General features: G+C 46.0%; 1 protein-coding gene across 3 annotated transcripts in view; it reads right to left on the reverse strand.

Moving 5' to 3' along the window:
* Nucleotides 1-372: 372 nt before the first annotated feature.
* Nucleotides 373-12,617, reverse strand: part of S100A13 (S100 calcium binding protein A13) — a 58,026-nt gene continuing 45,781 nt past the window's right edge. For all 3 annotated transcript variants that reach the window (XM_073563088.1, XM_073563089.1, XM_073563090.1), the window contains exons 2-3: nt 11,887-12,042; nt 373-590 (exon numbers count right to left, since the gene is read on the reverse strand). In XM_073563088.1, coding sequence (XP_073419189.1) covers nt 459-590; nt 11,887-12,042 — 288 coding nt within the window. In that variant the 3' untranslated portion in view covers nt 373-458. The remainder of the gene's footprint in view (nt 591-11,886; nt 12,043-12,617) is intronic.

The raw sequence follows: 12,617 nt of genomic DNA on the forward strand, positions 1-12,617 counted from the left end.
CAGATGTGGCTATAAACCTGTAGCAAGAAAACCCCACAAAATGGAACTGGATCCCACCTGCCATCTAAATTTGTAGGTGTAGGCCCAGGAGAGGCACATATAATGGTGTAGGTTCCCAATGTTCAGCAGGTGGGCTCACAATGTGACCATCCTGTGTACTAAGCACCTCGACTTTATAGCTGTACTGTACAGAGTAGTAGTGTCGCTCACATGAACCGTAGGGAGGTCAAAGAGCTCTAGTATTTGTGTGCAAACTTCTCAGTGGTTGTTGTGATAAAGAGGCCGGTTGTCTGCATTAATGGGGTCACGTGGCTGTGGATTATGGCACCTACGAGAGTCCGCACACAGACTATAAAATAAGGAGGAAACATCTTACGATCCCAGGCTCTTTATTGTCACAGGACACAAATAAATGCACCATACACTGACTGGGCCGTCATCATGTGATGGGGACATCACTACTTCTTAGGCTTGACGTCTCTCTTAACCTGCTTGCTCAGTTCGCCGACCAGACTCCAGAACTCATTAAACTTCAGCTCATTATCCTGGTTAATATCCAGATCCTTCATCTTCTCCTCTAAAGAGACGTCCTAAGAGAATGGAAAATTTTGTGACATCTTGCTCAAGAAATGTTCACCTACAATGGCATGTAACAAAAGGGAAGGAGCCTAATATCAAAATCATTTGTACGAAAAGAGATCTTATGTTTTTATTTTTTTCTATAGTGGGGCCCCACGGACTCGGGTATCGACCACCAGAAGTATCAGGATTCCCATCCCCTACTGATCTCTCCATACTAAGGGCTCATTCCCACTTGTGATTCATGCAACACGATTAAATATTAGATTGTTATTCAGACCAATGTTATTCTATCATTGTGTGTTCATCTTTTTTTTTCCAGCTTGGATTGGAACAAAATCAGACTGGAAAAAAAAAATTGCAGAATGCAATTGTAATCAGAAATCGATTCGCATTCGGCAATAGAAGTCAATGGGTGCGAAAAAAAAAAAATCACATAGCACTCAGACATGCGACTGCTGTCCGATTTTTACACACCTATGTCTTTTGAAAAGAGAGCAATTCAGCAGCTGCATACAGTGAAATCACTGCAGGAGCAGACAGCATAGAATAGATGGATTATACAGTAAATACACATAGAAAAGATAGATATACAGATGTCAGTGACACATGCAATTAGTACAGTGTGTGTGTAGCTTACTGTACATGTATTTAAGTGTTAAAAGATGATTTTTCTGAAAAAAATGGCGTGGGATCCAGCATAATTTTATTAAACAGCAGAGGTAAAGCCGAAGGCTGAGGCAGATGTTTATAGCCTGGGCAGGGGATAATAACCATGGAGCTTCCCAGGCTATTAATATCAGCTCACAGATATATACTTAGCCGTTACTGGCTATTAAATTGGGGGACCCCCCAAAAAAATGACATAGGGTAAAAATTTCTAATGGTGCTCGCACTGACGTCACTTAGGTGAAGTGAGATCATTGGCTGTCAACTCCCAGGACCTTTCTGATGATACCACAACCGGGACAACTTTCTCAGGCTTGTGGTGATGTCAGATAGGTTATAGGAGTTCACCGCGAGACACTGAGCAGCAATAGCACATGCTGCTCAGTGTCTCTGCTGGATGAGTGGCCGTATACTCGCATCATCCAATAATGCAGCCTGCCATCTAGATGTAGCAGAGCTAGACCCGTCGTGGGACAAATGGATTATTAACTTCTCAGCGAAAAGTTAAGAAATATTGTTGTTTGTTCTTTTAATTCTCTTTCAGGGGACATTGGCATCACTGGAATGGCAATGACATGACTATGGTTTCATTAAGATTTATTAAAGGAGTCTGTCTCATTCTTTTAATTAAAAGGACTTTATTCTGAGTGTCTGTGTTTTATACGATATGACTGTGGTTCGTAATGGGGGCCTCTCTATTACTAACCTCTGGGCTTGATGTCACCTGACAATACAAAGGTGACATCAACCCCCCAACCATCAACCCACTTGCCACCGCACAAGGGTAAGAGGGAAGAGCGAGGCTAAGTGCCAGAATTTTCGGGGCGGCTAAGAGATGATGTTTTTAGCCTGGGGTGGGCAATATCCAAGGCCCCTTCCTTGGCTATTAATATAAGCCCGCAGCTGTCTGCATAGCCTTTGCTAATTTTTAATTATAAGGCGATCCTACCTCATGTTTCAGGGGGGTTCCCCATTGGCTTTCCCTCTGCTGGTTAAGAAAATTATGTGGGAGCCCACGCCGTTTTTTTTCAGAAACACAATCTTAATAATTAGCTACATGTACAGTAACCTGCAAACACACTGTACTAATTGTATTTGTCACAGACATCTGTATATCTACTTATTCTATGTGTATTTACTGTATGTAATCCATTTCTTCTATCCTGTCGGCGCCTGCTGTGATTTTACACTACGCGACTGCTGAATTGCCAGCTTTTCTTCTATCTATCTATGTAATATACAGGTGCTTCTCACAAAATTAGAATAACATCAAATAGTTAATTTATTTCAGTTCTTCAATACAAAAAGTGAAACTGATTTATTATATAGAATCATTACAAACAGAGTGATCTATTTCAAGTGTTTATTTCTGTTAATGTTGATGATTATGGCTTACAGCCAATGAAAACCCAAAAGTCATTATCGCAGCAAATTAGATTACTTTATAACACCAGCTTGAAAAATTATTTTAAAATCTGAAATGTTGGCCTACTGAAATGTATGTTCAGTAACTACACTCAATACTTGATCGGGGCTCCTTTTGCATCAATTACTGCATCAATGCGGCATGGAGGCGATCAGCTTGTCTGCCTTGTTGGGTCTGGTGTCTCTCATCTTCTTCTTGACAATACCCCATGTCAGAGACACCGCACTACACTTGCTCAGAGCCAGTGCGCGTGTCCTGAGTACAGAAGCAGTGCTAAGAGTTACCTGGGGAGCAGGGCAGCAGAGGTGACAATGCGTGCTACAAGCTAATAGTGTCAGGGTCCAGTCAGCGCTGGAAAGTAAGGAGGCACGGGACCTGCGGACACTGACAATGAACAAGCTTGCACGGGACCTATGGTCATGTGACTGCAAGGGGGCGTGGCTTAGCGTCCTGCTTTCAGATATGACAGTACAACTCAGAGTCAGGCAAAACGGAGGTCACAACAGTACGGGCAAACGGAGTACAGGAGGGACAAACAGACGGGAGGTCAGACAAAGCCAAAGGTCAAACACAGGATCACAGTACAGTACCAGGGATGAGACAGAGCGGATAATCAGGGCCAAGCAGAGATCAAAACCAAACAGACATAGAAGGTACCAGGCAGAATCCAAAGTGATATCCAGGGAACAGACCGAGTCATATACAGAGAATCAAGTAACCAGAACACAGCACAAACACACTCAGGGGTCACCACACAATGCCAAGGGCAAGAGTATAACTGACAGGGATGGGAGCGTCCTGAAGCTATAAGAAGCCTCCCCAGAACCAGAGAGAGGCCACAATCATAGCCCCAGGTGTGCAGGTAAGCCTGCATCAGGATCACAACCTTTAACCCCAGAAATGCCAGTCCTCAGCACTGGTTCCAAACATTAACCCCACGTGTGCGAGTCAAACCCGCACTGAGATCATGACAGTACCCCCCTCTCAACGGGGGGCCTCTGGACCCCCAGGCTTGCCCGGGTACTTAGCATGGAAAGCCCGTACCAGGCGATCAGCATGCATCAACCGGGCCGGTACCCAGGACCTGTCCTCCGGTCCATACCCCTTCCAATGAACCAGGTACTGTACCGACCGCCGTACCAACCTGGAATCTACGATATGACCAACCTCGTACTCCACCTGCCCCTCGACCAAAACAGGAGAAGCAGCAGACTCTGAGTCTCCCCGGACTGCTTCAAAAGGTTTCAGTAGAGATTTGTGGAAGACGTTAGGGATCTTGAGAGAGGGTGGAAGGCACAGCCTATACGCCACTGGATTGATTTTTTCCACAATCTTGTACGGGCCAATGAATTTGGGTCCTAACTTGGCTGACGGAATCTTTAACTTAATGTTTCGCGTGGAGAGCCAAACTTTCTCTCCAACCTGAAATGTGGGACCAGGTGTTCGTTTCCTGTCCGCGAAAAACTTATACCTGCCTTGAGACCTGGATATACGCCGCTGGACTTCTGCCCATGTATCTTTTAACCGCTGAACAGAGTCCTCATCCCCGGGGCACCCCGAATCCAGACGAGAAAACTCACCAAAATGAGGACTGAACCCATAGTTAATCAAGAAAGGGGACCTACCAGTGGATTGACTCACCCGACTATTGAAGGCAAATTCAGCCAACGGCAGTGCATCGCACCAGTCACTCTGTCTAGCAGAGGTTAGGCACCTGAGGATCTGTTCCAGGGACTGGTTAGTGCGCTCCGTCTGCCCATTGCTCTCAGGATGGTATGCAGACGAAAAGGACAGAGACATACCTAATTTTTTGCAGAAAGCACGCCAAAACTTAGCCACAAACTGCACACCACGATCAGACACCACATTCAGGGGTACCCCATGCAACCGGATCACATGCTGCACAAACAACCTGGAAAAAGTCTCAGCTGACGGTAGTGCGGACAGGGGTGGGAAATGAGCCTGCTTAGAAAACCTGTCCACCACTACCCATACCACTGTATTACCCTTAGATGGAGGGAGATTGGTAACAAAATCCATGGACAAGTGAGTCCATGGCCTCTCGGGCACTGCCAAGGGTATCAGCTCCCCTGCCGGCCGGCTATGAGAGCTATTAGAACGAGCGCAGACCCCACAACCAGCAATGAATTTTTTTATGTCCGAACCAAGGGTAAACCACCAAAAGATCCTAGCCACCGCCAGACGTGTGGCTGAAATACCAGGGTGAGCACTCAGCTTGGATTCATGGAACTCCTGCAAGAGTTTCAGGCGAAGTTGCTCTGGGACAAACAACTTCCCCTCTGGCTTGGCCGCCGAGGCCTGCGACTGGGCCCCCTGAATCTCCCGTTCCAATTCAGATGAGACCTCTGCTATCACAACCCCAGGGTGAAGAATGGAGGACGGTGGCTCAGGGGGCGACACCGGCTGAAAACTGCGTGATAAGGCGTCAGCCTTGACATTCTTAGACCCTGGACGAAATGTAATCGTAAACTGAAAACGGGAAAAAAAAAGTGACCAACGGGCTTGTCTGGGCGTTAGTCTTTTAGCAGATTCAATGTATGACAAATTTTTGTGATCCGTGATCACCGTAACCGGGTGACTGGCCCCCTCCAAAAAGTGCCTCCATTCTTCAAACGCTAATTTGACCGCAAGAAGCTCTCTATTGCCTACGTCGTAATTTCTTTCCGCAGCAGAGAACTTCTTGGAAAAGAAAGCACATGGCCTGAGGTTGGTTAGAGTGGCAGGCCCTTGGGACAACACCGCCCCCACCCCCACCTCAGAGGCGTCCACTTCCACGACGAATGGTTTGGACGGATCTGGCTGCACTAACACAGGAGCAGACATAAAACATTTTTTTCAGCGTCGCAAAGGCCTCTTTTGCGAGCGAGGACCAATTTCTCACATCCGCACCTTTGCATGTTAGATCCGTGAGAGGTTTGACCACTTGCGAAAACCCCCGGATAAATTTGCGGTAATAATTGGCGAACCCCAAGAAGCGCTGAAGACCCTTAAGATCTCGGGGTTGCACCCAATCCGCAATAGCCTGCACCTTCTTGGGGTCCATGCGAAAACCCTCACCGGATACAATTAACCCCAAAAAGGACAACTCTTGTACACAGAATACACATTTTTCCAATTTGGCATACAAATGATTTTCTCTCAGCCTTTGGAGCACAGTTCGTACATGTTCCAAATGAGAATACTTGTCGGGGGAATATATCAAAATATCATCTAAGTAGATAACGACAAAACGACCAATGAGATCCGAGAATACCACGTTGATGAAATTCTGAAATATGGCAGGGGCGTTGGTAAGACCAAACGGCATGACTAAATTTTCAAATAGTCCCTCGGTCGTGAGGAACGCGGTTTTCCATTCATCCCCCTCAGGGACCCTTATCAAATTATATGCCCCCCGAAGGTCCAGTTTAGAAAACCACTTTGCCCCTGATAGTTGGTTACATAAATCGGGAATCAACGGAAGGGGGTACGTATTCCGTACAGTAATTTGATTAAGCTCCCGGAAGTCGAGACAGGGACGTAACCCGCCATCTTTTTTCTTTACAAAAAAGAAACCTGCCGCCACAGGTGAGACTGAAGGACGTATGTGTCCTTTGCGCAGACTTTCAGTAATGTACTCCTTCATAGCCAAGCGCTCAGGACCGGACAAATTAAACAGACGGGCTTTGGGTAATTTAGCCCCCGGGACCAGCTCAATAGCGCAGTCAAAGGGTCTATGTGGCGGTAACGTCTCGGCCTCGCTTTCGGAGAATACATCTTCGAAGTCCTTCAGGCATTCCGGAATACCTTCCAGCTCGACAGATGATACAGACACAGATTTAACAGGTTCAACCAGCAGTGCGGATTTATCATACAACTCAAAATCATTAAACCCCCATTGTACAATCTCCCCCGTTTTCCAGTTAATAACTGGGTTATGGTGTTGTAACCAGGGCATGCCCAACACCAACCCTGCAGGTAGATTGTCCAGCACAAAACAACTTATGTTTTCCACATGAGTAGCGCCCACTCTGAGCGAAAACACATCAGACATAAAGCGAATTCCCTCCTTAGTGAGGGGAGATGAGTCAATGGCCATCACCTTGATCGGAATCTTGAGCCTAACTGTCCCTATCTTGCAGTGTGTGACCAATTGGGAGTCAATAAGATTAATAGATGATCCGCAGTCCACGAAGGCTGTAGAGGAAAAAGAACTACCATCCACAAACAGTTCCACAGGCAGTACTACTTTAGAAAACGAGGAAAATGGTACCTGAGGGTCTGAGCAGCCTCCCCGTTGACTACCCAGACCTAGTCGTTTCCCGCCGACCGGGTTTGAAGACGGGCAATTCGGGCACTCCCTTTTCCAATGTCCCGTTTTACCGCAGTAAAAGCATAACTGCATGTCCTTTCGGCGTTTCCTCTCCGTATCCTTCAGGGAGAGGGCGCCTACATCCATGGGCTCAGGGGCAGTCTCTTTTCCACTGGGGAATAATGGAGTATCCACCTGCATCACCCCTCTGGCCCGCAGCCTGCGGTCCATCCGGACGGCCTACGTCATGGCGTCCTCGAGAGAGTTAGGTGGGGGATGTAACGCCAAGGCATCCTGCAGCCGCTCGGACAAGCCTCTGCGAAAGAGTCCTCGGAGTGCGGCGTCGCTCCAAGAGACCTCTGCCGCCCAGCGGCGGAACTCAGAATAAAACCACTCAGCTGAGTGTTTCCCCTGACAGACACTCATCAACATGTCCTCTGCCAATCGCACTCGGTCAGGTTCATCATAAATGTGCCCGAGGGCCTCAAAGAATGCGTTCACTGACATACGTTCAGGAGCAGAGGAAGACAGAGAGAAAGCCCATGCTTGCGGAGCCCCCCGAAGTAGGGAAATAATGACCCCCACCCTCTGGAACTCATCCCCGGAGGAGCGGGGCCTTAGAGAAAAAAAAGCTTGCATCCTTCTCTGAAAGACCTGAACTCCTTTTTATCCCCTGAGAAAAGGTCTGGTAATTTGACCGGAGATTCGGGGGACGCTAATGACACATCCCTACCCCCAGAACCAGAAGCCCCTGCATCGACAGCCCCCTGCACAGTAACCACCAACTGTTGCTGGGTCTGGGCCATCATGTGTTGTTCCACATTGAGCTTATGGAACATTTGGGTCAGGTGCTTGACCTGATCAGCCAAGGCTTGTATGGGATCCATGAGGATAACACTTTTTTTTTTTCTTCAGAAAAAAAAAAAACTGAAATGGTCAGTTATAATGTCAGAGACACCGCACTACACTTGCTCAGAGCCAGTGCGCGTGTCCTGAGTACAGAAGCAGTGCTAAGAGTTACCTGGGGAGCAGGGCAGCAGAGGTGACAATGCGTGCTACAAGCTAATAGTGTCAGGGTCCAGTCAGCGCTGGAAAGTAAGGAGGCACGGGACCTGCGGACACTGAAAATGAACAAGCTTGCACGGGACCTATGGTCATGTGACTGCAAGGGGGCATGGCTTAGCGTCCTGCTTTCAGATATGACAGTACAACTCAGAGTCAGGCAAAACAGAGGTCACAACAGTACGGGCAAACGGAGTACAGGAGGGACAAACAGACGGGAGGTCAGACAAAGCCAAAGGTCATACACAGGATCACAGTACAGTACCAGGGATGAGACAGAGCGGATAATCAGGGCCAAGCAGAGATCAAAACCAAACAGACATAGAAGGTACAGGCAGAATCCAAAGCGATATCCAGGGAACAGACCGAGTCATACACAGAGAATCAAGTAACCAGAACACAGCACAAACACACTCAGGGGTCACCACACAATGCCAAGGGCAAGAGTATAACTGACAGGGATGGGAGCGTCCTGAAGCTATAAGAAGCCTCCCCAGAACCAGGGAGAGGCCACAATCATAGCCCCAGGTGTGCAGGTAAGCCTGCATCAGGATCACAACCTTTAACCCCAGAAATGCCAGTCCTCAGCACTGGTTCCAAACATTAACCCCACGTGTGCGAGTCAAACCCGCACTGAGATCATGACACCCCATAGATTCTCTATGGGGTTAAGGTCAGGCGAGTTTGCTGGCCAATCAAGCACTATTGATACTGTTGTTTGTAAACCAGGTATTGGTACTTTTGGCAGTGTGGACAGGTGCCAAGTCCTGTTGGAGAATGAAACTTCCATCTCCAAAAACCTTGTCGGCAGAGGGAAGCATGAAGTGCTCTAAAGTTTCCTGGTAGACGAAACACAGTGGACCTTCACCAGCAGATGACATAGCTCCCCAAATCATCACCAATTGTGGCAACTTCACTCTAGACCTCAAGAAGCTTGGATTGTGGCCTCTTCACACTTCTTCCAGACTCTGGGACCTTGATTCCCAAATGAAATGCAAAATTTACTTTCCTTGTGGAGTGTGTCAATGACTGCCTTCTGGACATCTGTCAAGTCAGCAGTCTTCCCCAAGATTGTGGAGCCTACTGAAACAAACTAAGGGACCTGTATAAACACTTAGGAAGCCTTTGCAGGTGTTTTTTGTTATTTATTCTAATTTACTGAGATAATGACTTTTGGGTTTTCATTGGCTGTAAGCCATAATCATCAACATTAACAGAAATAAACACTTGAAATTGATCTCTCTGTTTGTAATGACTCTATATAATATACAAGTTTCACTTTTGGAATTGAAGAACTGAAATCCTTGTAATGTCTTCACATCCTGTTTCGTCCAGATGTGTCCGGATCCCAGAATTCCAAGCGGCGGAAGTTCACCGACCGCCGTATTGGGACACCCAAGTGATGGGTGTCTCAATATGGAAACTGCTGGTGGTACCAGCCTCTTGCTCAGTACCACCAGCGGAACACCGTCGCACCACACACACACACACTGTATACGCCATACGCACCACACACAATGTATATGCCGTATGCACCACACACACTATACGCCGTACGCACCACACACACACCCACCCACACTGTATACACCGTACACAGCATCTTGCGCGGTACTAACAGCGTAACACCGTTGCGAACACGATGGCGCCGGGATCAGCCGAATCATTCACTGTCCGCCACCATATTTGTACAGGAGGAGCGCATGCACGGGGAGAGATTCTCAACGCTGCAAAGCCTGCCCCCATCGTGACATTACCACCTTCCCGATGCGATCCATCTAGTATATATTATAACATATATATATATATATATATACAGTGGGGAAAAAAAGTATTTAGTCAGTCAGCAATAGTGCAAGTTCCACCACTTAAAAAGATGAGAGGCGTCTGTAATTTACATCATAGGTAGACCTCAACTATGGGAGACAAACTGAGAAAAAAAAAATCCAGAAAATCACATTGTCTGTTTTTTTTTTCATTTTATTTGCATATTATGGTGGAAAATAAGTATTTGGTCAGAAACCAAATTTCATCTCAATACTTTGTGATATATCCTTTGTTGGCAATGACAGAGGTCAAACGTTTTCTGTAAGTCTTCACAAGGTTGCCACACACTGTTGTTGGTATGTTGGCCCATTCCTCCATGCAGATCTCCTCTAGAGCAGTGATATTTTTGGCTTTTCGCTTGGCAACACGGACTTTCAACTCCCTCCAAAGGTTTTCTATAGGGTTGAGATCTGGAGACTGGCTAGGCCACTCCAGGACCTTGAAATGCTTCTTACGAAGCCACTCCTTCGTTGCCCTGGCGGTGTGCTTTGGATCATTGTCATGTTGAAAGACCCAGCCACGTTTCATCTTCAATGCCCTTGCTGATGGAAGGAGGTTTGCACTCAAAATCTCACGATACATGGCCCCATTCATTCTTTCATGTACCCGGATCAGTCGTCCTGGCCCCTTTGCAGAGAAACAGCCCCAAAGCATGATGTTTCCACCACCATGCTTTACAGTAGGTATGGTGTTTGATGGATGCAACTCAGTATTCTTTTTCCTCCAAACACGACAAGTTGTGTTTCTACCAAACAGTTCCACTTTAGTTTCATCAGACCATAGGACATTCTCCCAAAACTCCTCTGGATCATCCAAATGCTCTCTAGCAAACTTCAGATGGGCCCGGACATGTACAGGCTTAAGCAGTGGGACACGTCTGGCACTGCAGGATCTGAGTCCATGGTGGCGTAGTGTGTTACTTATGGTAGGCCTTGTTACATTGGTCCCAGCTCTCTGCAGTTCATTCACTAGGTCCCCCCGCGTGGTTCTGGGATTTTTGCTCACCGTTCTTGTGATCATTCTGACCCCACGGGGTGGGATTTTGCGTGGAGCACCAGATCGAGGGAGATTATCAGTGGTCTTGTATGTCTTCCATTTTCTAATTATTGCTCCCACAGTTGATTTCTTCACTCCAAGCTGGTTGGCTATTGCAGATTCAGTCTTCCCAGCCTGGTGCAGGGCTACAATTTTGTTTCTGGTGTCCTTTGACAGCTCTTTGGTCTTCACCATAGTGGAGTTTGGAGTCAGACTGTTTGAGGGTGTGCACAGGTGTCTTTTTATACTGATAACAAGTTTAAACAGGTGCCATTACTACAGGTAATGAGTGGAGGAAAGAGGAGACTCTTAAAGAAGAAGTTACAGGTCTGTGAGAGCCAGAAATCTTGATTGCTTGTTTCTGACCAAATACTTATTTTCCACCATAATATGCAAATAAAATGAAAAAAAAACAGACAATGTGATTTTCTGGATTTTTTTTTCTCAGTTTGTCTCCCATAGTTGAGGTCTACCTATGATGTAAATTACAGACACCTCTCATCTTTTTAAGTGGTGGAACTTGCACTATTGCTGACTGACTAAATACTTTTTTTCCCCACTGTATATATATATATATATATATATATATATATATATATATATATATATTATACTGCTCAAAGAAATAAAGGGAACACAAATGGACTGTTGCAAATAGAATAGTGTTACCTTTATTTTTTGAGCAGTATATATATATATGTGTATATATATTTGAATATTTCCTTTGAAAACAATGTGTAAATGACAGAGAATTGCTCTATGTAAAAGTTCATGCTAAAATCGCATTGCAGTCAGATGCAGATGTACATCAGATGCTATGTGTGAAAAATCGGATTGTACTCACATGACACGCGCATGACACTCGACCAACTCTGCAGGAACAAAATCGGACCGATTATAAAATCGCTGGTGTGTCTCTGGCCTGATAATGACCTTGATGATTAGCTGGACGCTACATTTAGGCTCGGAGACTTACCTTCATCAGGTGCGGCAGCTCCGTCTGAGAAAGTTTGATGAATTCATTGACACTCAGTGTTTCTTTCTTGCCCTCCTCTCCGGCGTGGTCAAAAAAACATTTCACTATGGTCACAATGGCACGTTCCAGTTCAGTCTGTGAAGATGCCATGTTATGCTGTGGAGAACAGTGGCATTAATATGCCTGGCACCAAAACTTGGCATCATAAATGGAGAAGCACAAGTAATAATAGCCAGAAGACAAGAGGATAGTGAGAAGGGGAAACAGTGAGAAGGAACGTTGTTGGCGAGAAAGGGGCACAACAGAGGGCACAGGCTGACAGTGAAGCAGAAGACATTACCACAAAGGCTCGCTCTGCTCGCTCACCCAGATTTAGAATGCGAGCTGAACGTTGCAATAGATGTATATTCACTGAGCCGAAGTGGTATATAGAACTTATAACAGTGATGGTGACATACATCTGCAAACGGATTGAATGGCATTGGCAGACCATATGGAAAAATCGTGAAGGCCAAAAAAAGAAAGCCGAACATGTGGTCAGAAAGAGATAGGAACAATCGTATAAGTAAAACACCTTTATTATTGTATATCTTGGTAAGTGTTAGCACCTTACACACAAGTGCACATACGATTAAAAGTAAAATATAGTGAAAATATTAAAGGAATATACGGTAAATGATCCATAATAGCCACCAGGTGAAAGTTAGAACACACTTCGTATAAATCAGCAT

The sequence above is a fragment of the Dendrobates tinctorius genome, unplaced genomic scaffold (assembly GCF_039654945.1).
Source record: "Dendrobates tinctorius isolate UK_male_01 unplaced genomic scaffold, ASM3965494v1 ptg000377l, whole genome shotgun sequence".
Taxonomy (NCBI): Eukaryota; Metazoa; Chordata; class Amphibia; order Anura; family Dendrobatidae; genus Dendrobates; species Dendrobates tinctorius.